At 37.8% G+C, this 24097-nt stretch overlaps 2 protein-coding genes across 3 annotated transcripts; one reads left to right on the top strand and one right to left on the bottom strand.

Annotated features, from left to right (window-relative positions):
• Positions 1 to 675: 675 nt before the first annotated feature.
• On the bottom strand, positions 676 to 10640 carry LOC103976548 (O-fucosyltransferase 9). 2 transcript variants are annotated; one of them, XM_065104216.1, is made up of 10 exons: positions 10023 to 10640; positions 8489 to 8561; positions 8284 to 8351; positions 7370 to 7458; positions 6042 to 6239; positions 5000 to 5144; positions 4682 to 4849; positions 3595 to 3762; positions 3109 to 3299; positions 676 to 1073 (listed from the first exon to the last, which is right to left on the bottom strand). In XM_065104216.1, exons 1-10 carry the CDS (start codon positions 10350 to 10352, stop codon positions 938 to 940), a joined length of 1566 nt encoding a protein of 521 aa, XP_064960288.1. In that variant the 5' UTR covers positions 10353 to 10640; the 3' UTR covers positions 676 to 937. The 2 variants fall into 2 exon arrangements, with proteins under 2 accessions (XP_064960288.1, XP_009390063.2); XM_009391788.3 differs by having other exon boundaries at positions 4940 to 5144; positions 10023 to 10638.
• Positions 10641 to 13030: 2390 nt separating this feature from the next.
• LOC103976547 (probable catabolite repression protein creC) lies at positions 13031 to 20338 on the top strand. The gene is made up of 11 exons (XM_009391787.3): positions 13031 to 13478; positions 13551 to 13865; positions 13956 to 14064; positions 14175 to 14268; positions 16465 to 16552; positions 16648 to 16731; positions 17452 to 17548; positions 17643 to 17730; positions 18360 to 18465; positions 18549 to 18641; positions 19623 to 20338. The coding sequence occupies exons 1-11, from the start codon at positions 13332 to 13334 to the stop codon at positions 20049 to 20051; spliced, it is 1650 nt and encodes a 549-aa protein (XP_009390062.2). The 5' UTR covers positions 13031 to 13331; the 3' UTR covers positions 20052 to 20338.
• Positions 20339 to 24097: the final 3759 nt, after the last annotated feature.

Here is a 24097-nt window from a genome sequence, read left to right as displayed (position 1 = left end):
CTTTTACATATCCAATCCTTTAATAGTTCCAAAACAGTATATTTCCCCCTCATATTTTTAATATCGCATGTATTTTCCTCCAGAAAATTATATTATGCACATATATATATATATATATATATATATATATATATATTATTTTTTAGACTTTAGAAATCTCAATATAATTTTTTTTAAGTTGAGGGATTACGATGCTAATAGAGTCCACAGCGGTGAATATGTAATTAGCTCTTGTATCACACCAAATATGGTACTTTGATTCTACACTTTATCTTCCACAAACATCTCCACCCTAAGAATTCTTCCTAGGAACATAATACACAGCCTAATTTAGGCTCAAACATGATTTATAATCAGGTCAACTGACAATTTCATTATCCTGATGTCAAAACTCTGTAGAACCACAAAGCATCAATTTTGATGCAGAGACAAGGAATATTGCAGAACTTTCTTTAATCATATAGAGAGATTGTTATTACATTTAGACTCATCTCACATGACATTACATGGGACCTCATGATTTGTGACACAGATAATCAAAGCATGACAGCTATTCTTCACGGAATAAGAATGAATGAATTAAAATTACAACTGATCAGCTGACCATTTAATTATTCTTAGGTCGAAACTTTCTACAATCACATAAGAACAATTTTGATGCAGAGACATGGAGTATTTCAGAAATTTCTTTATCATATAAGGAGAGATTGTTGTTACATGTAGATTGCTCTCATATGGCATTACATAGGACCTCAGTATTTGTGATACAGACAGTCAAATTATGACAACAATCCTTCGCCAAATAAGAATGAATGAATTAGGATTACAACTGATTGGCTGCCACCGCATGACTGCTTACCGGTATGTCAAAAAAAAAAGAACCAGACTTCCAGTTAGCTTGACCTAGTTTGATGAGCAATGTACAACATCTGTAAACTTATGCTTCTGCTTGCTGACACATGCAATCAGGCATTGGAAAAGTGTACAAGGACGCATCGGGTTTCCGCAAAGTGATGCCCTTTAAGTCACTATGATGTAGAACTTCCTGCATGTTACGCTTGAACTTGTCCCATCTGCAATTGTATTGAAATATGAAGATCATCAGAGTATTCTGATGCAGTAGAAAAATCTGTTACCACCTAATTAATGTAGAGCTAGTTCTGATTCTATAATCTTAATAACATCATGGTACTGACAAAACTTCTATTTATGGTTCTGATATATCCTGCTCCAGCATGCACCATTAGCACACTATTTGTATAACCAGCCTGATACAAGATACTGATGTTGACAACTGACTAATGTTTGACACAAGTAGAGTAAAATGTTGAATTGGTAGATCTTGCTGCAAAAAGATCTGGAACAATATCATTCATGATATTTACCAACAACTAGTCACAATTTGAAACATGGATTTTATTTAAAAACATGTTTCCTATGTACAATGTTCTACCAGGATCTGCAACAGGTCAAACTGCATTATGTTGACTATCGGTGAAGTTTCCTGTTAATGCTAATATTTGACAGATAAATTCATGGTGATATAGGGATGAATGTTTTCAAGTTTCAACGATATCTTTGTCAGCTTATTAACTACTGTGACACGTAAACTTGACAAAATGTAGACTTACAATCAACTCCTATTTTACAAGACATTCATCATAATCCATTTACAAAGGGTCCGACCAGAAGTAATGGGGAAATCCATAAAATATTAGAAAAAGAAACAAGAAACCAACAATATCGACATTATTGAAATATTAATACGAGAATCAGGATCCCTTTTTTATCCATAAATGCCAAAATTGATCTGTTGTAGATAGTCAATACTCGTGATGCAAGAGGTAAAAGTTCCAAGTTTTTTCTACAGGCAAAAGTGCAATTATTTCAATGAATTTTATATGCAGTCTTCCTAGTCTAAACCAGTGATTTAAAAAGCGCCTCCAAAAGGCGCCAAGGTCCAAAAACGCTCGAGGCGCTAGGTGCTCGCCCGAGCGAAGCGAGACGCCAAAATATAAAAAATATATAATATAATTAATATAATTATTTAAATAAAAAATATGCTATTAAATTAAGAAAATCGAGTACAAAATCACAATGTCATATTAATAAAAAATCTCAAAAATCAAAACAATAAAATTTTACATCAAATCTATTGAGTTGCTCTGTACACTTGTCATTTATTCTGAAACCTAACAATAATTTTAAATAAATAAAAATTAATAGTATTAAAATCAAAATAATATATTATTAATCTAATAAATAAAAATACTATTATTAGTATACAGTTAGTAGTATACCGTTAATAGTATAGTGAGAAGAGTGTGAAAAGACCAAGGCTGCTAAGGCAACGACAGCGGTGGCGGGAGCGGGAGCGAGAGCGACGAGCGATAGCGGGAGTGGGAGTGGGAGCGGGAGCTGCGAGCGACAAGTGGCGAGCGACGACAACAGCGATGAGCGACGATTGTGGCAGCAGCGAGTAGCAACAGTGGCAGCGGCAGCAGAGAGCAACGGCAACGGAGAAGAAATCTCGACGGCAAAATCGCGAGTGTTAGGGTTGGGGAAGTCAGGGAAATCGTGAGAGGGAGCCTATCGGTAATTTAGTTGGTTCGATTGAACCAACTAAAGCACCGGAGACCGAACCAGACGTAAAACACTGGTTCGGTCGCCTGGTTTAACCCGGGCGCTCGCCCAAAGCGCCCGGCGCCTGGGCTCGGGCGAGCGCCTAGGCGGCACCTCGTTGAAGCGAGGCGCTTGGACATGAAGCGAGGCGCTCGGGCCTCGCCTCGCCTCGCCCGAGCACCTAGGTGAGCGCCCAAGCACCTATTGAAATCACTGGTCTAAACATACAGAGAAGTTAATGAATAGCTAACAAGATTTCAGCAAAGAACAGCATTCTTCATTCTCATATCGATTTTTCTCTTATTTGTCTATGCAAGAATGATGCTATATCTTTTGCGTATTGACTTCTTCAATACTGGACAAACAAGTAATTATAATTAACTTTACTTTCATATTGCCTCTTCCTTTTTCTCAAAGCAATGCTTGGTTTCCAGTTTCTACACACATGTTACCGAACAATGGCACAAAATAGTGACAATATATTACCTAATGTTTGGGTTGTCGAATGATAACACCAACTTTTTCTTGTCAGGATTTATGGTCTTCGAGTGCCCTTCATTGAGATATCGCCTATGTCCCATCAGAAAATGGGGAAAGTTTCCACCTTGAGTTGTGACAAACACTTCACTGTGAGCACAAACAGTATAATCCAATGCTGCCAACTGTGACGAATGTCCCTATAAGAGAAAAAACATAAGACTCAAAATATAGTATCATTTAAGATCTAATTAGAGCACTGGTAGACAGATCTGGAAATTTTTTAATTATCAGGAATAATACAGCTAAATAACAAGAAAATCTTGATGCATAACTCTAAATTGAATGGAACTTAAATTCTGATAACGCCCAAAGGAAGCTTCCAAGAAGTTAAGGATATAGTATTACAGACACTAAAATAATATAGTCACTATTTGTGCTTAGAATTTGTTGCGGCTGCAAAGCCCCAAAAAAGTATGAAAAAAAGAAAAGTACCTTGAAAGGTGCAAGTTCATCGGCTGATGCAAGAGTTTCCTTGGTCTCTAAAAGAGGAAAAAGCTGACGGAGTGGAGCCATATATTTTTCTGCATTGTATATCTTACCAGAAGCAACATAGACTGATGTGGTATTACCAAATCCCATGCCTCGAAGCATCATTCCTACCTGCAAAACAACTTCTTTTGTTCAAATGGACCCGTCTGCTAGGAACAAAGAAAACAAATCAAAGTTGTACCTGTCAAGCATTTGATGTCGTAGATATTCAAAAATCAGATATAAATATGGAAAAACCCTGAATCCAGACAGAATAATTAATGACCTGTTTCGGTAATAACAAAGATGTGCCAAAAAAGTCAGTGAAAGCAAACGCAACCACAACATAGCACCTGGTAGAAGCATGTTCTGAGGGTTTTAGCACGAAAAGTCCTACAAGGAAAAACTTTGGTACCAACATAGCAAATTAACAACTCAAACTCATAAGAGGAAGAGGGACTGTATTTACAGTTTTAAACCTAAATAACTCGATATTTCACAGGGAAAACAATTTTTCAAATTCATAAATTTGAATTACTATATTTCACACATTAAGATTCGCAAAAGATTAAAGGATAATTTGGAGATCGCTGAATCCTCTAGTTCATCCTAGAAGGAGATTTGATTAAGAGATTCAATACAAAAAAAAAACTTAATTAAGGCAAATAACCAATTCAAATAAAGAAAATCTTTAGCAGTAGAAGCTTGCAAATAAGATAAAGATGTCATATACTTGGACACCTAGAATCAAAAATAGTTTTTCCATGGAACAAGGGTATCAGAATGAGGAATTATGTTTCCGTGGTGCAAGGATGTGCTGCTTTTGTGCTGGCTAAACCAAACATTAGTCTATCTACATGTCAATGCCTCCAGCACAGATTAGAATTGCATGTGCTGATGTCTTTTGGCATCATATGTTTCAACCAATGCTGACTCACGCCAATCGACATAGCAATCCTTAGAATTGAAGATAAATTTACCATACGATCAGCTGAAATTTTGAAAAAACATATCCTCATCATGATAATCTTGCTATAATCAAGTACATAACCTCTAATGGCGTTAAAGGGCATTTTCCATTCCTTCTGTTAGCCTCTGGGCTAATTACTCGACCAGGTCTCCTGAACTTTCCTCTCCAACTTCTTTCACGAGCTTTATCCATTTCATTTTTCTCTTGCTGACCACCATCATAAGTACAACACGAAAAGGCTACCATATCCTGAAATAGAAAAGGACAGAAATCACATATACCTTTCCAATAGAAAATTTGCAAAGAGCTTGAATTCGTCATAGACCTAACAAGTAACACCTCTTCAAACCGAAGATGCACCGAGATGTACTTTCCACCATTTATTGAGCTGTTATTTACCATTCTGTGAACCATTCTTTCGGCGAGAGATCTTATTGGTTTAGAAAAGCGCAATGCTTCATAGTTTGTCAAACATCTTACTCCCTGGATGCTGGATGGAACTGAATGAGCCAATCTGTTAGAGAATGGTGCTATGCGTACAGCCCTGCACAGCACATATAAACGGAATGTAAAATCACAAAATGAAGAACTACGTTCCAACATATAACTCAGAAGAAGCAAAACATAAAAATCACAAAACAAACAACTAAGTTCCAAGATATAAATCAGAAGAAACAATGCATATCTGTATAAATGATCTGTGCCATATTGCAATAACCTACATAACATACAAGCTCATAAGGAAAACTGAAAATCTCAAGCATGAAACTTAAATTGTTTAGGCTTTAAATCAAATCAAGCAGCCACAGTAAAGATTATTGCTTCTGAAGCTAGTCAATTTAGGCTCTAGTCTGTTTAGGGTTGATAAATTATGCAATGACCAACAATGTGAATTTGAACAAGATGGGGAAACATGGGGATTGAACTTGGCTCCATATCACCCATCCATAAAATAAACATGGAGAAACACGACAATACAATCAAGAGAATGGCAAATACCAAACTATACTAAGACATATACTGGATGAACTCCACCCGGAAGCTCGATATTTAGTTCTCGCAGTCTCTGCATATTGTGCAGCTAAGTAAGCCACCGTATATCTCATTATTATATGCATAAACTCACATAAATAATAAGTGCACAAGTACAACCGAGGTATACTGTATCAGCATCTCAAAGCTGTGGAATGACTACACATAAGCCAAAAAATGATAAAATGTAAGAATTTTCCAAAGTAATGTGAATAAGAAAACATAATTTTGAATGATATTGCCAAATAAGGTAGCAACTCTTTCCAAAAGTTTCAACAAAGCCAACAGATATGGAGTTTCTCATAAATGGAACAATAAATTCAATGCATGATTATGATTAAGAAATAACGAAATAACATAAAACAAAAAAAGGTACAAAATTAAATGAATCTGAAGAACAAGCTCATACCCCAGTTCTAATAATTTTGGGAGAACCTTCTGTAGATAATATGTCTTAGATGATAGGGCCTTACTTCTCAAATTCAAAATGTTGCTGATATTATTGTCAAATCGCTGCAATATCTCCGGTGGGAGCTCTTTAACCACTCTTACATGATTTTTGAGTGTTTCTGTGAAGTACTCTTCATCAAATATATCTTCAAACTTGCTGAAAGAATTCAGACAGAAGAAGAAAAACAATGGCTGTTCATTCTTATGAATTATCAGACAAAATAACGTATAGTCACATTCAACTAAGCATTGCAACAATGTTTTGTGAGCAAATAAATCACAAATTTATGGAAGACAAACTCTATAAATATTAAGGATTACAGAAATGAAAGCCTTATGCATAGACACCCACCAATTCAAAGTATAGGTTCAATGTATGAAACCTTACTCCTACAGCAAGAAGAGTGTATCCACGGCTTGAATTCATTGACACCAAAATTTTGAAGTAAGCTAACATTGGTGCCCACAAAAGCATAATAGAAAGAATTTAGACAAAAGAAGAATATTGTTGCCCTAAGCACATCAAAAAAGATGGTTTGAAACAATCAAAATACCATGATAAATTGCAATGTTGCACTTTAAACAAGAAATGTTTTCCAAAAATTAAAAATAGTTAGAAAACTTCTGAAATCCTGAGAGGAGAGCCACCGAGGAAGTAATAAAGACTTTTATTCTAAGCAGTCGAAGAAAATGCACATCTCATCCAAAACCTTGAAACGCTAGCAATATCTATAGGTGGTTTTCTTAACTTCATCATGATACTCGAGGAATGTGGAAGAAAGCTACAAGAGACTTTACTGCACTTCAAAATTTTTAGATACACTACATATTACCATCTAATGTTTTGTTTGAGCATATTAGAAAAATACCAGTCATAAACTAAAATATTTTACTTGTAGGATCACAAAATCATGTCCTACAATCAATACGAAATAGCCAGCGTTGTAAAATAAGAGAATAATTGCTGACATAAGTACAACAAACAAACTAAACAACTTTAAAGAATCAGCAAGAAGACAAAATATTGAGAATCCTTAATGTTAAAATATTTTGTCCCTCTAATGACTCATGCAGAAAACTGAAACATGGCCAGAAGATCTCAAAGCTGTTGTCTAACATAATAATTGAATTCATCAAATCAAGACAAATATTATATGAAAATTTAAACCAAAAACAATTTCAGTAAGGATGTATACAGTAAAATAAAAGCAAATTCCAGTGACAAGCCATTTCAAATGTAGTAAGAGATGGAAAAAGTAAAAGAAAATGACATGATGATGTTTTTACCTTGAATCACGCCAAACACTGTTAAAATGAAATATTGGAATTACGAGTGTTGCATTTAGTAAGCCTGCCACGGCAACTGCATCACATATCTGCATCAGGGAAAGTTCAAAGTGGATTAAATTATATGTTGTGGGAAACATAATGATTATCTATGTACGCTTAGTTACTTGAAAAATAATAATTAAGAGGCTTAGTAACATGTGTTTCTGACATAAAGAAAGTGTGTGTGTGAGAGAGAGAGAGAGAGAGAGAGACTGCTCAAGGAGAAGGCCTTGACTAGCTGTATTGCTTAATATTAAGCTAGACGGTGTTATATCAGTTAGATGTATTTATTCCAAAGTATCATACTACATCTCTGAGTGTGTCTGTTCAGTAGTGATGGGAGGTTGGATAATTATGGAGGATAAACTAACGATTATAGAATAATAGGATAATCACCTATAGTCATTATTGTACTTTCAAGTTTCAAGTCATAAGGCTACTGGAGAAGCATGGAACTTATTTAGACTTTAAAATAACAGCAACAGCACACATAATCTGTTTTTGTCCAGTGTGCCAGTGCAAAATGTCAAGATGCAAAAGGAGTACAGAATAAGCTAGCGGACAAACAGGTAACTAGTAACTACTATGCAAATAAGACCACCTACGGCCAACACACAAAAGGAAGAGATGTCAAAGCAACGTTGTGATGATTAGGTAACTGGTAGATGCCACAAAAATTTCTGGCATATTCTAGCATATCACATTACATTACCATTTTTTGGTTCACAATACTGCAAAAGCAACCTATTCGATGGAGAATCCTTGCGCCAAAGAGATTTATTTTATCTATTCTTACAGGGCGTATTACAAAATCTATGTTTGTTTCTGATCGAGAAACTTTCAAAAAGAAAAGCATTAATAACAGAACTTACAGACATACGCTGCTGATTCAGACCACCATTTGCTTCAATTATGAGATAACCATTTGAAGGTGGCAACTCTGACAAAAAAAAAAAAGGTATATAAACAATTATTATATAGGGAAGGAAAACCTACTATTATCAGTATGTTTGCTAACTACAATTCTGAATATTTCTTAGAGATCCAGAGTTTTTTAGCAGTTACTGAAGCTCTAACCTGCTTGCAATAATCTCTTTGGTAAACGAGGTTTCCACTTTTGAGTTGCTTTTTGATGCCATGCTGTCATCAACTGCATGATATGCACATAGAGAACTATCATGACACAAACCATAAGCAGAAGAGTAGAAGATGGTTTATAGGAGGCTTAAAGTAGAAAAGGCTTATCTAAGAACCACTTACTATAAAGAAGCTCCTAAAAATATTAAAATGCAAATCAATTATATGCATTAAAATGCATCGGAGAGAAACTGAACCTCAAGTGCACTGCCAAATATGAGGAAAACAGAGTATAAGCATGTTCAAAGGCCTTGCATTTTCATAGATCTCATCAAGTAATGTCAAATTTAAGTGAGATTGAAATCATACTACCTTTATATGCAGTTACCGGCCTCAAATTAATATTGACTGACCAGAAAAATGAAATATCTGAACTTACATAACGAATCTATCTTAAGCAGTTGAAAATCATCAAGTGATAATACAACATAAGTCGAAGGACATAGTAGAATGGCACTATATCATTTTCATTCTTCAGAAAGACCCAGCTATATTAAAAGCTAACCAGCTTAAAAAATTCATTTGAAGTTATAGTTCTTCATGGCAAACACCTATGAATGCATAATGTGCAGGTTGTAGTTGTGACCCTACATTGAAAAGGAAACAAACAAAAAAATGAAGCATCTTGTAGGGTTGGAGGTTCATGAGTAGAACATCAAAACAACAGAGATAAAATCGAACTTCTCTTTGTCTAATTAAATAATGAGATGATTACCGCATGACAAATTAAAGCAAGAGAATCACTATAAAAGGACAACCAATACGATTTTCCAACTTGACTCTTGAAAAAGGCAAATTGAAGCAACAAAAAAACCGTGCAATGAGATCGAGGCTGTCCTGAGATTGAAGATGTTCTTGAAAATCATGCCCTACTTTGTTTTATACTGTTCGGATCTGCAGTAGTTATCCTGATAGCGACAAGATCAAGGGGCAATTTCTGGGGTAACTGAATGACTGACCCAAACTAAGTACTACTACGTACTTTGTGCTATATTTTCAGTAAGAATTACTGGTCAGTTCGATAGCCAAAGAAACTTAAGTGGATATTATCATCCCTTACCTTGTCAGCAGTATGCAGTTACGTGCCTCAAATTATAAATGCTACCTTCATATGAACTTCTCCCGTTACTGTTCGCTGTTATTCAATTTGTTGAATCATTTTTTTGAAGTACAATTTCTCTATCACGTAATAAAATGGAAAATGTATGAAAAAGATCATTATGCCACTCTATAACTCATTTGCTCCCAAACAACTAAACATTCATTTCTCATCATTGAGAGTCTAGAATCATAACGTAAATCTTTCCCGTTCTAATCAGAGAACTTCCACTCATAAGATCGATAACTACCGGCGGGAAGTCAAGATTCTTGAATGAATAAACAAGAAAGGTAAAAGATTGGCAACTGCATTGCGGAAAACCAAGAAAAAATCAAACAAGGAAACATATCCAGGAAACGGGCTTTCGGTGACTACCGCACTGGAGTGATTCACGTCGGCCTGCATGAAGGCCCACAGCTCGTGGAACAGCCGCGGGCTGCGGTACACCGACCCAGGCGGCGGCGCCCTCCTGAGGATGGTGACGCCGACGCGGACCGGCACGGGCGGCTCCAGGTCCCACTCCCACCTCCCGACCATCACCAGCATCAAGGCCAGGTACAGGAGCGGCGTCACCAGCAGGGCGCCCCTCCGTCGGGACGCCGCGGCGGCCGCCCAGCGCACCAGCTTCCCGCGCCGCGCGCCCCTCGGCGACGACGCCGCCGCACCGCACCCGTGCCCGTCGCCGAGCCGTCTCCTCCCGTGCATGGCTTCTCACGGCCGGCACCCTCCGGATCCGACCAAACCCTCCTCCTCGGGGATCATTCCAGAGCCAACGGACGAATTAAAGACGCGCTTCTAGGCAATTACTTCGAGGAGGGGGGCAGGGTTTTAATGCGAGCGATCGGGACACGGATCGCGACCAAGAATCGATCGAGTGGAAGGAAAGAGGGGCGAGGCGAGCAAAAAGGAGCGAGCTTTAAAGGGGGCGCCAGTGGAAGGCATCGAGAGGAGCTTTAAAAAGGAGAGCGAGGGCGAGTGGACACAGAAGCAGAAGGAAGACTAGAAAGCGACGCTTTTATGAAGGGAAAGGAGGGGATGTATGCTCAATTGGTTTCTTCCCTTTTTCTATTATTTTTCTTTGTCTTTATTTTGGAAGAAGAAAACAAAATTATCTCTTACATACTATTTTCTTGTGAAAATTAATTTTGGTCAATTCCACTTGCATGAATGATTTGGACATGTTGGATCAACCTCAGTGAGTCAATTGAACCTATATAATTAAGTCCTATAATTATCAATATATATATATATAAAGACAATTATTAATATATATAAATATATTAGATAACTGAATAAAAAGATATTTTGTCAGGCATATATATATATATATATATATATATCATTTATCAGTTATATTTTGCAAGCTGAAATATAAAATTAGGGAATAATGACATTATATAATTCATAAAAAAATTTCCTTAGATATATGTTTGAATTTTCTGATAATATAATAATAAAGTATGTTGGAATTTCATGCCGACATTTATGTCTTTGAATCAACTCCACTGTGTTTCCCAAAAGAAAAAGAACAAAAAGGAGAGGAAGTCAAATTGGCATTTAAGTGCTTGCAAGCCATTTTCTTCTGTGTGCCAGCAAAAAAGGTTTGGACTTTCTTCATGAGCAGCAGAAGAAGAGTACACAGTAGTATCTTTGCCACCATATGCATCACCACAGTTGACTGTCTTATAGATTAACCTCATTTAGCATCACAATCGAAGCTACTGCGATCCATATTACTGCATGTATCTTTGGAGCACCGAGAGAAGGTGTCATCAGAGTCTCTCCAAGCTTGTGATCCAAAGTACACTGTGGAAGTCTGACGAGAGGGCAAGAACAACTGACACTGCTGCTCCTTGCAGCAGCTGAACATGGAGATCGTCTCCTGGAGGTGACAGCCTCACAAAAGACACCAAAGCTTGTCTCCTCTTGTGTTTTTCTTTCTGCCAATTATTCTTGCTCCGAAGCCAAGTAGCTCATCTGTCACTATCTATCGGTAAAAAGAATGGAGTTTCTACACAGAGAAGAACTCGTGAAGAGGATCAACAATTGGGGTTGACATGGGTAACTTTCTTCTAGACTGCATGCCCGACATTTAGTCGGTGCTTAATCATTACATATATCATCGATCACATCATCGATAAGAGATACGATTAAACAGGGATTATTTTGAATGATTAACTAATGTGACAAACAATTAAATCCGATTGGACTGACAAAATAGTAAATAAATATAATATAATCTTTGGCTCAACAAAAGATATCTTTTCCTTTCGTTCTTAGATTAGATATGATTTGATGGACTCAGAATGATTTTGACTTGAACCGTATCACCAGTTTCTTGTGTTACATGGAATGAGATTGGATGAGTAAACATTAAATGCAAGCACTGATGCAGGTGGCTGATGATTTGGACTTCCAACTCAACTCGAGACAAATGAAACCCAGATTTTAGTATACTCCTTTTGCAATTTGAGCTGTGGTTATCTTTCTTATCAGTGCCCAGAAGTGGAGACTCCTCAGAAGAGTCATTTGGAGGATGATCAGGTGAGAGAACCGAGAAGAATCCCTGGCACTGCATTCAATGAAGGAAGAGATCTGCCTTTAATGTGAGCAGAGAAGGGTGAGGCTTTCCTTGTAGCATATAGCATGCACTTGGCTCAGGCAGCCTTTCTGCTAAGGTTTCTTTGGGCTTTGATTAACAATTGTTTAGAGGACAGGAAATCTCAATTATGTTTAGAGGACAGGAGCTTATATATATATATATAATTGGCCCAGATGGCATACATTAGCACCCAACTTCTTAAGACAATATTGTTATTATATATTAAATATGTTAACAAAAATAAAATATCTTAAATAATATAAACAGTAGAGTTAATATAAATATTTTTAATTATTAAAATGTAGCCATCAACTGTTAACAATATATCTACATATCTTTAATTGATTCCAAGATAATTTCAAAAGACATACAAATATAAATGATCCCAAAAGAGAGAAAAAGGGCCATCAGAAGTATCCTAATCTAATAGGATAATGGGTTTAAATAGTCATTTAATATTTTAATTATTTCAAAATCTCGATGCAAGGAATCTGATGGAGGCCAATCTCAACAAAACGATCAGTGACCGTCCGATCCCATCAGCTTCCATTTAACGGCTATGATTCGGATCCAAACCCCACCATCTTTTTATCGAGCCGGTTGACTCTTCGTGAACGACCACTCGGGCTTTTGATCTCTGACGCTGTTGTTGTTCGACCCAACCGCCTCGTCCATCCATCTCCACCGTGCATTTTCGTCATCTCCTCCCAAGTCCAACAATTGGACGGTCTGGATCGATCGGACGGCCCCGATATCCCGTCCCCCCTTCTTAGTTTTCATTGTTCGTCTCGCCCTCTATCTCTCTTTGTCTTTCCTCTCACTCCCCCCGATTCATCCTCCCCTCCCTCTCCTTTCTCCTCGAAGCCGCCGTTGCGATCGCAGAAGAGATCGAAAGGGGAGAACTGAAGCGAGCGAACTCGGCGCGGCCGCTTCCGGAAACCCTAACCCTAGCTCCGTCTCTCGCTTTCTCTCTTTGATCTCCTCCAATTTGGAAGAGGAAGAGGAGGGGAAGAGAGGGCTGGGCGGAGGAATGATCGCTCGGCCGCCATTGGAGTAATCTCGGAATCGATAATTCTCCGATCATGTCCTCTCAGTCGACGGCCATCAACTCCCAGTCGCCAGGCCTTAAGACCTACTTCAAGACCCCGGAGGGCCGCTACAAGCTCCAGTACGAGAAGACCCACCCCGCCGCCGTCTTGCACTATTCTCACGGCAAGGCCGTCTCCCAGGTGCGCCTTTTTTTGGCCTTAGGGTTATGATTCTTCTCTCTTGCCTACTGCTATTGTTGCTTCTTTTGGTAGTTGACCGTCGCCTATCTCAAGGAGAAACCGACGAACCAGCCCTTGGCGACGCCGTCGACCCCTAGCTCCAGCGGAGTGAGGTCTGCAGCGGCTAGGCTGCTCGGCGCTGGGAACGGCAGCCGAGCGCTCAGTTTTGTTGGTGGTAATGGAACGAGTCGGACGGTCTCAGGGACCAGCAGGATTGGGGGTTCTCTAGGAGTCTCCACCGGATCAGGAAACTCACAAGCGGTGGCTAATTATGACGGCAAGGGGTCATATCTTATCTTCAACTCAGCGGATACTCTTTTCATCAGTGACCTCAATTCTCAGGACAAGGTTTATCATCTAGTGGGGATTAGAGTTCTTTTAGTTTGCTGAATTTGTTGTACGAGATGTAATCGTGTCTGGTGATTTAAACTGTTTCAGGATCCTATCAAGTCCATCCATTTCAGCAACTCGAATCCGGTTTGTCATGCCTTTGATTCGGACGCAAAGGATGGACATGATTTCCTCATTGGTCTGCACTCTGGAGATGGTCAGCCCACACATATATCGGACACAAATTAATTTCTCGTTTTTGTACTTTGCTTGTTAGGATGTTGGATCTTTATTCTGCCAAATAATATCAACATACATGTGTTCTAGTCTACTCAGTGTCATTAAGGCAACAACTACAAGATCCAGGGAGAAAGCTACTAGCGGCTCAGCATTATAACAAAGATGGCACCACTAGTAATAGGCACGTCTTACTCTCTGACCATGCGTATGATCTTGATGATCAATTTCCTTCTAATTATTCTATAACTTTTCATTTATATTTTTATTGGCTTTGTACCTTTCTTTTTACATGAGATGGTCCAACATGCATGCCTACTTCTGGGGTGGTTGATGGTGCTTTATATAGCAGTAACTTATCACTTATATTCCCTGCATTGACTTTTTGAATTTGTTAGTTCCTATGATCCAGAAATGAATAGTGATATATATATATATGTGTGTGTATATATATATATATATATATATATATATATATATATATATATATGTGTGTGTGTGTGTGTGTGTGTGTGTGTGTGTGTGTATATATATATGTGTGTGTGTGTATATATATATATATATATATATATAAAGCTTGGGGCATACTTATAGCCTCCGTGTTCTTAGGAAAACATTTATGGTTTGGATTAGGATTTTATAGTAATTATGAATATGAACAGAAAGAGGTGTCTATGCAACTATGTGGAGTTTTTTTTTTTTTTTTTTTTTGAGAATTCTATGAATCATGCAGCTTGTTACTATTTCTAGACTGAGAAAATAAATGAAGTTGATACATGTATTTAAGGCAAATGTGTCATAGGTCAATGGTATGTGTTGTTGTCACACAAGTATATGAATTTGGTGCAGTCTGTTCTATTGTATGTCAGTGCACATGCTCTTCTAGGTTAAGCTTCATAACTGCTAAGGACCTTGACTATTGATAACTAGGTCCTCGGGTCAAATCCTGCATTTGCCAAATTACTTATCCTTGCCTTTGTGTTAATGAGGTGGCATGACTGTGGCCCATGATGCATGTTCTTTTAAAATAGAGTTGAATGTTATCTTGTGAAATTGCAATAGAAGATCTAGACAAAGAATATGGTAAAAGCTTTGAAATATAGCTTCTCTTGATGAAGCTTGTGCACATATTGATAGGGCTTAAAACACTAAATTGTATGGCTTGAAGCTGTAAGTGAATCATGAAGCAATCAGAATAGGAAACATGGATCAGATGAAGCTTTTGAAGTCAGAAGCACTTATTTGAAGCTGAACTTGGGCCTGATATGTTGGTCAAAGGGTACTCTCAAAATATAATTTAGATCAGAGATTTTAGAGCAAGAAGAATAAAAGACCAGGCTTTAGTACTTTTCCTTGTCCTGAATGAGAATAAACATTGCTAATATGTGCTTAAGATTTCACATAATTCTACATTGGAACAAAAGCAGAGAAAACAAGTTTTAGAGGTTTTGACTGATATTTGAATTCGTAGTAGTTAATATTAAGTAAATTATTGACCTAGAATTAAAGCATCCGTTGTGGTGACAGATTACTTGCTGGCATGGGACAGTATCAAGCTGTATTGTGCTATGCCATGCTTGTGTAGATGCATGCCGATTCACATGTCAATCTTTTCTTGTATGCTAAAGGCAATATTTTTTGTTGTGTGCTAGTGCATAGTTGCATACCATTAATGGGTTCATCTGCAACATGTTGGCACATGAAACCTGTTTTTAATTAGACTGGTTAGTCCATGTGGTATCTAATAGGATTGGTTAGTACATGTTGTCAACTTTGAAAAAAAAAAAGATTTAATACTCGTAGAGTTGGACTTCTACCTGGTATTAGTGAGCTATTATTTATGCATTTCGTCTTAATAAACCTATATCAACTAGTCATATGTCTATGCATTTTACTTATTTGGTTAACTCCACAAATGAGGTACTAATGCTTTATGCAACTTTATTAAATCATGAAGTGATATCTATGGTGCATATTAGAGTAGTTATTAGATTCTTAAGCAGGATATACCATTAAACTTGAATAATATCTATAATGTATACTGTATACTCTAATAGTTATTAGATTCTTAATAAGGATATATTACAGTATTACTAAACTCGGATACTACTCTATCATTAAGAGTTTCTCTTTCCAAACTTGATCAATGATGATGAAAACAAATTGCACCTTTTATTTTATGTTTTGTTCTTTTCTTATGTTGTATGTTATTTTCTTGGTTAATTCCTCTGTTTTGTTCATGTCTTGTGGTGGGTTTGGGGTCAGCTGGGGCTGGGATGTCGGTTGGGGTCTTCTTGAATTGTATCGAGTATTATGATCTGTTGGTTGTTTCCTGATTTGCAGTTCCCCTACCATTAGTGAAACTTTGTTGTTTCTGCAGTAAATGCACTTGTATTGCATGGGTTCCGGAAAGTGAAGGCACATTTGTTGTTGGTCATGCTGATGGAAACATATACATATATGAAAAGGTTGGTCACTAGCAACTTATGATCCTATCTTAGTTTCATTTAATTTTTATTTCCTCGTGTTCAAATTAAAGCTGACTGGTATTTTTACTCTTTAGAACAAAGATGGTACTGCTGATAGCTCTTTTCCAGCTATCAAGGATCAAGCTCAATTTACAGTTACACATGCACGGTCAAGTAAGGTATCGTGATATTACATCTTTCAATGTTTTATATGCTTCCTTTGTGTGCGTTATCATCTTGTGTTCAGGATATGTTGTTTGTCATATTAGTTTTGGTGAGGTTGACATGATGTTTGATATCCCTTTTACCATATGGATTTGCTTGATGCTTTCTTTGTGTGCGTTGTTCCAGTTCTGGCTCAGCTATGCTTGGCTGGCTTGGATTCAATTGAATGATGCTTTAATGTCAAATTAGGTTAGAAATTAGTTCCAAGACAAGCTTCGTCACAGATTACCTCCATGATGTTTGGCTCAATATTGTTTTGATCTAAACTTAGTGTCCTATTGTAGATACTTCTCAAGTTATCATGCTAATCTATTGACATGGACATGTTCATAATGAACTCCTCTTTAAGATTTATTGTGAAGATGGAAACAAGTGGTCAATGTTGTGAAGATAAAAACAAGTGGTTAAACTTTGTATTTTTTGTGTGGGTGAAATGCTCATGATCTTGTGTTTAATATAAGCTTAATTTTAAGGACAAAATAATTTATTATCTTATTGAGTATACATATCTTTGATGCTTATGATGTGCTTAAGTTTCATTTTGTGGCTTGAGGATTCTGTTACATTTTCTGACTGGATGTTCTTTGACACCAAAGTATTATTTGCTGATCATTCTTTTAAATCATTTCTGTTTTAAATTCTATATTAGTTCTTTTTTTTTTTTTTTTTTGCAGAGCAATCCAATTGCTAGATGGCATATTTGCCAAGGTTCGATAAATAGTTTATCTTTTTCATCTGATGGAGCATCCTTGGCCGCTGTTGGTAGAGATGGTATTCATTTGATTGTCTTGAATTCATGGCAACATCTGCTGTAGCTTTGGTATATGGTTTTTCCAGATTAACTTAAAATAGTCTGCTCTTGTAGGTTATCTAAGGGTATTTGATTTTGCAAAAGAGCAACTAAAGTTTGGTGGGAAAAGCTATTATGGTGCCTTGCTATGTTGCACTTGGAGGTAATCTTTGATTTATCCATGTAAATTATCACTTTCAACTTATGATTAACTCTTACATGTGCTGAGCTACAGATCCTAGTCGATATAGTTCTCATGCTTGGTAGATATTTTTCCCCAATTTCTGTATAATTTTCAAATCATAATTATTCTATGTCGTAGTTGTTCCTTTTTTTTTTCCATCCTTTTACTTAGCTGCCTCTGGCTCATATAACACCTAACTCTCTGGATCTTACCTACCTTTTGTCTCACTTCTAGAAACAGAACATTTTCCTTACAGTTGTGTTCTATCCTGTTGTCTTGCATGTTTCCTGCCATCTCTATCAGCTTTTTAGCATTTGATCCTTAATTGGTGGAACTCTTAAAATTTTTCAATAATCTTGTTGTATATGTATGCATGTGCACTTTTGTTTCATGTACCCCTGTTTAAATTGGTATCCTTACCTTTACCGCCTGCATTTGTTTTACCAAGTACATGCTTTGTTATCCAGGATTTTAGTGCATTTAATATTTTTCTAAGACTATGTTTATCATTTTCACCAGTATGCATTTGATGAACTTTTTGGATATGTTCAAATCTTTGTTTCTTTTGAAGAATCTATTTGACAATGGACTGCTATTAAATATTTTAGTTCGGATGGAAAATATATATTGACTGGTGGAGAAGATGATCTAGTGCAAGTTTGGAGTACTGAGGATAGGAAGGTAGTAGCCTGGGGTGAGGGGCATAATTCATGGGTAAGTCTATTATAAAATCAGATGCCAATATGTTTATCACATTTATTGATCCGCTTAAAGTATACTAGTAAGTTGATTGGCAGGTAAGCGGAGTTGCTTTTGATTCATATTGGTCAGCACCAAATTCAGAAGGAGCAGGAGATAATGTCATGTATCGTTTTGGATCTGTTGGTCAGGTAACGTTGTTTTACAGAAACCAACTAGATAAGCTCATGAGGAGTTCTGAAATATGATTGCTGTCTGTGTTTCTTTCACATGCTTGCCTTTATGTGAGGTACTAACATATAAACAATGCTCCACCTTTTATTTATTTGCCCAAAAATCTGGTTATGAGTTTGCGCAGATTTACTGATAAACTAGTCTTGGAAGCCTTGTTTTCTTTCTTTTTTGTTGAAGCTTCTAATTATCTGTTATATGTTGCTTGCTTTCGTTGACTCTCCTTGTAAGAAAAAATGTTTTATGTTTAACTTTCTAGTTCATTGACTTTGATCTGCAATTGATATCAATCTATCTATTTAGTGTAGCATATTTGGTCTAGGTACTGAAAGGTTGTTTATGGTAATGTGGAGGTTAGGACTTTCTATTATTTTGAACTGTGTAAGGGTTTATATATTGTTGCCGTTGGCATTGTTATCTGGCAGAAACTTATTGTTATGTTCCATCTTTTCAGGACTAATGCTGATATTTATATCATTTGGTTGGTTTGATGAGTTTTTGGAAACATTATACTTGATTTTTGATGTTTTTGATATCCCATCTGACATGGTTTTGCTATTGGTTAGTAAACTTGTGTTGGTGCAGTTATTTATACATTTAATATGAAGATATTTACGGATCATATATATGCCTTTCTGGATTTTTTTTGTAAGCTTATGGTTTTTGGTATGCCTGTATGGTATAACTCAGTAAAATCTAGCTGGTTTCTTTAGGGCAATGGCCCTAAATGTTGATTTGGTGAAAAGTATTGCAATAACAGTCACGAGGAGGTGCTCGTAGACTATAATCTTTGGCACTTACTGCCCATCTAACACGTCATTGGAATATCTAGTGTGTTCATGAAAATTTGAATTTAATTTGTGCTTGAGCTATTTGGATGTTGATTTTTGAGCTTTTTTATTTCTTTCGCTAAAGATCCTTTGTTGTATACATGCTTGCAGGACACACAACTACTTTTGTGGGACTTGGCAATGGATGAAATCGTGGTGCCCTTACGTTGCTGTCCTCCTGGTGGTTCACCTACTTTCAGCAGTGGAAGCCATTCTGCTCACTGGGATAATGTGTACCCTGTGGGCTCCCTGCAACCCGCGCCAAGCATGAGAGATGTGCCTAAAATATCTCCTCTCGTTGCTCATCGTGCGCACGCAGACCCCCTCTCGGGGTTGATATTTACGAGGGAATCCATTGTGACAATCTCACGGGAGGGGCACATCAAGATATGGATGAGGCCCGAGCATGGTGAGAGCAACCAATCAAGCTCATCGGAGGCAATCGTGACCGCTTCTAGCACCAAGGACAGACCCGCCGCAGCTTCGACCAAGACCAGCAGCTCCAGCTTCAAGCAACCATCATCTGTTCTCTTTTCGTGATGGCTTGAATCGTCGATTGGCATTCTGCCAGGCTAATTTGGTCACTCAACATTCTGGGTGATGATTTACAGCTGATGAAGAGATTGCCGGATTTCTTTGGCATCATTTCAAGAGTGAGATGCGCATGAAGTGTTAGAGGGTTGTTTGGTGCTGTAAAAATCTGTTGGCAGCATTTTACTACTGCCATTCGTGTGGCAGCTGAGCAAATAATGGAACATACATACACTCTTTTGTAGATATTATATAATTGGAACTTTAGGCCAAAAGTAGCCTCATATCATATCATATTTGCTATATGGTTTTAACATGTAACATTGTGAATTGTATTGAGGTGAACTCATTCCTTCTTCGGTCCCTGTTACCTCTTGTGCCGCTGAGGTCTGCAGCCTCGAGCCAGAGATTGATGAAAGCGAGACCAATTGTTTGCAGCATGTGAATCCATAAAACCACCAGATTATTACAAGATAAAAGAGGTATGACATTGTTCTGCTCATTGTTCTTTCTTTATTTTACATCGTTTTGTTGGGTTTTTTACATAATCTACTGGTGCCCCGACATGACACATGATGCATGACCCTAGTATAGTATATACCATGGTACTCGAAGAGGGTGGAGGAAGAGTACCGAGATTGATAGTAGAGGACTCGAAGAGGTGTAGTATATATATATTTATCATGGTACTAGAAAGAGGGTGGAGGAAGAGTACCGAGATTGATAGTAGAGGACTCGGAAGAGGTGTAGTATATATATATATATATCATGGTACTAGAAAGAGGGTGGAGGAATAGTACAGAGATTGATAATGGACGGGAGAGAGAGAGAGAGAGAGAGAGATATGAAAGCATACGGTGATCCCTGATTGGCACCACCACCATATCAACTACTTGTTAGTAGAAGTTGATGATGGCCATAATGGTGAAAGCAAAGGGCCATAAATGAGTCGTCGTCGTCGTCGTCCATGTTATTTTACTGAGCTCTCTCTCTCCATGATCACACAATCTACATCAGCTCCATATGACCCACATTGAATTCTCGGAAGCCTCATTCCTGCACAAACAAACAGCACGGTGGGGGACCAAATGGATGGATGGATGGATGGATGGATGGATTAATCCTGAGACTAGTTGAATGGGCACCGACCCACAGAGGATGGATAGATGGATGGTTGTTGTCCTGGGAACTCAAGCACAGGTCGGTAGAGAGTGGCCAGCAGCAGCAGCAGCAAGGGAGGTCTTACCAAATTGCATGTTTCCACCATTGTCACCAGCTGGATCATGATAACAGTCAATCGTTCAACCTTAATTCCACTGTCCTTATTTACCGAAGGAAGTTAATGTGAGTTCAATAACCTGAGTTGATGATTTGTGGTTTTTTACTCCTCCCTCCCTCCCATCACAGCTTGCAGTAAATATCATAATCTAATCAAGCTCACAATGAATATGCTTCTATCCTTCAAGCGATTCGTTGTCTAGCCACTGTACTCGCTTACTAAAATCTGTAGATACGGATCTGCTTCGAGTTGTAGACTAAACACCACAGTTACTCTACATCGTACGGTTGGTTTCACAGCCTCTTCTTATTTGCTTTCAGGTTCATCTTTCACTCCAAGGTAAGGTGTTGTTCTACATCGGCGTCCGACCCTCGTGAAAGAAAAGGAGGCAAGCGAGAGAAAAGGGAAGAACAAGTAAGAAAAACCAGACACAGGACTTTTTCTTTAATGTTTTGCTCTTCCGAGGAGCAAATAGCCGAAACTTGTAGGTGGCTTATGGGTCCATCGACAATAATAAAAACCTCCACCATCGAAAGAAAAGGTATCCACTTTGACAACTTGGGAAGGAACTGTTTCCAGTAATGAATCGGAGTGCAGTGCAAGCTGGTGCCGACCTGTTATGGGTTGGTGAGGTTGGTGTTGATTCCATAGTAAGACCCCTTTGTGGCCCCTCGATCCTCGGGTCGTCGGAGAAGGGAAAGAGAGGTGGATGGGATGGAAGAGAAGAGCAGCGTCATAAAAGGATGGAAGCTTCCTTCCATGTTGGAGAAAGCGAAGGGAGCGGACACAAGTCTCCAAGTTCATAATGGATTAGTGAGTGAGTGATTGCTCCTGCAACGCCGATTGCCATCCATGTTCAGAGGTTGTGGCCATCCAAAACAATGCCGAGTCCCAAGTACCTGAGTCCAAATCGATTTGGAAGACGGCAGGGAACGAGAGCCAGAAGAAATGTCTCTCTGTCTTACCTGTCTCCCTTCTTCTCCCTTTATTTCTTCCTCCTACACAGAACAAGCTATGAGTACAGTAAATTAACCAATTTAGTATCGTGTCGAGTCGATCATCGATCTATGTCACATCAAGAGTTGTCGACTCGACTCGATCCACTACCGACCGATTCTCGAAACGTGTTGAAACATGTAATGTTGTGAATACGATACGACAAGTCTAAGGCACGAGTTAAAGAAAACAAAAGATGAGATCCTAAATTATATCGGAGAGACTCATATTCATATAATATAACGAAGAAAAAAAAATCTTAAAATAAGAAGCATTTCTAAAAAATATTATTCTCTTTGATTCCTTCAAATGGATGTCGGAAGATCTATCTATGTATCTATCTTATAGATATTGGGGTCCATCTTTCTACAAATTTGTTGTACATTGTTTGCATCAATGCATTAAGTTTCATAAACCCCACTTCTTGGCAGATGACTTCAAGTAAATTAAACCGCATAGGAGGCACATTTATTGCTCACACTGTGAGACAAACCATATAAAAATGTCAGCTACCACTGGTCTCAAGCATAAATAATATACACAATCTGTCAGAAACAAATTACTTATCTAAAAATTGAACAAAATATCAATATATATATATATATATATATATAGTATAAACATCATCAGAAACATCAAAGCTAAGACTAGACAAAAATCAAAAGGGAGACATTCACCATCAGAGGAAATCAACTGAAATATTTCTGATTATGTTCAGGATCAACCAAGGAGATCAGTTTCCATTGGACATGTCTCTACTAGGTTACAGTGTCAAGAACAAGAAGCATCTCTTGTGTCGAATTAAGTTGCTCTCAGAGCTTCGTCTTCTTCTAGTCCTGCAATGCTGGATGATGCTGGTAACATTCTTCTTAAGCAATCAATCGATCGATCGTCGAGGAAAATGGAGAACCGAGCTTTGGCCATTGTTTGTGAGTAAGACTTGCTTACTGATTCCTTCTCAGCTACATTCAGAGGAGAAGTTGAGCAAAAGTTTGCTTTAGTTTGAGCACTTTTCCTTCTCTTCCATAAAACCTCTCTTTGCTTGCTGACTTCTCTCTGCAAGTCCCTCGAGCTCTGGCAAGTAAACTGTGAAGTGTTTGATTGAAAGGGACTTGGTTGGTGAGCTTGGAATGGCTTCTAGATTTTGGCAACCTAAAAGGATGGGCATTAACAAACCATGGCAATGATGCCTTGTGGACAGACACATCACATGAGTCTCCTTTGTAAACCTCTAATGCCCTCAACTAATTTTCATACAAGATTTCCCCTTCATTTTTTGTGTCATGTATGAGAGAGAGAGAGAGAGAGAGAGAGAGAGAGAGAGAGAGAGAGAGAGAGAGAGAGATCACAAGTAGAATGCAAGTGGTGAAGGAATAACTTAGCTCACATACTATAGACAAATGGTGATGGAAGCCACCAATTCTTGCATTTGTGGTATGCTTCAAAGATCAACAAGAGAAGATGATGATGATGATGATGATGATGATGACTTTAGGGAAAAGCTAATCCATTTTGGGTGACATACCAAACCCAAATGCTTGCTTTTGACAAAACAATTCTTGATGTCTTACTTGATGTTGTATGCATGCCTAAGATTATATCTATCTTTCTCCAAAGAATTTTGGAATTGATTGACATGGGTGGATTCTCCAAGAAAGTTCAGCAAATCAGTTACTCTTCTTTGGTCATGTGGAATTGATCTTCTTTCTTAATCCTTTTCTCTGTCGCAAATGTTCATAAAGAATGGATGTGACTTTTGTCATGATATGATCATTAATTT

Source organism: Musa acuminata, chromosome BXJ1-2 (assembly GCF_036884655.1).
Source record: "Musa acuminata AAA Group cultivar baxijiao chromosome BXJ1-2, Cavendish_Baxijiao_AAA, whole genome shotgun sequence".
In the NCBI taxonomy this organism is placed as follows: Eukaryota; Viridiplantae; Streptophyta; class Magnoliopsida; order Zingiberales; family Musaceae; genus Musa; species Musa acuminata.
The sequence above is the reverse complement of the archived record's forward strand: the minus strand, read 5'-3'. Positions and strand labels throughout refer to the sequence as shown.

Bases quoted from the DNA above. Each gene is read 5' to 3' on its own strand.
- LOC103976548 (XM_009391788.3), bottom strand. From the start codon at position 10,352: ATGCACGGGAGGAGACGGCTCGGCGACGGGCACGGGTGCGGTGCGGCG. The intron at 3,763-4,681 runs GTTATGTACTTG...GTTGTTTTGCAG, and splicing joins GCCCTTTAACGCCATTAGAG to GTAGGAATGATGCTTCGAGG. The intron at 3,300-3,594 runs GTACTTTTCTTT...TTTCTCTTATAG, and splicing joins ATGAACTTGCACCTTTCAAG to GGACATTCGTCACAGTTGGC.
- LOC103976547 (XM_009391787.3), top strand. From the start codon at position 13,332: ATGTCCTCTCAGTCGACGGCCATCAACTCCCAGTCGCCAGGCCTTAAG. The intron at 13,479-13,550 runs GTGCGCCTTTTT...TTCTTTTGGTAG, and splicing joins ACGGCAAGGCCGTCTCCCAG to TTGACCGTCGCCTATCTCAA. The intron at 17,549-17,642 runs GTATTCATTTGA...CTGCTCTTGTAG, and splicing joins GGCCGCTGTTGGTAGAGATG to GTTATCTAAGGGTATTTGAT.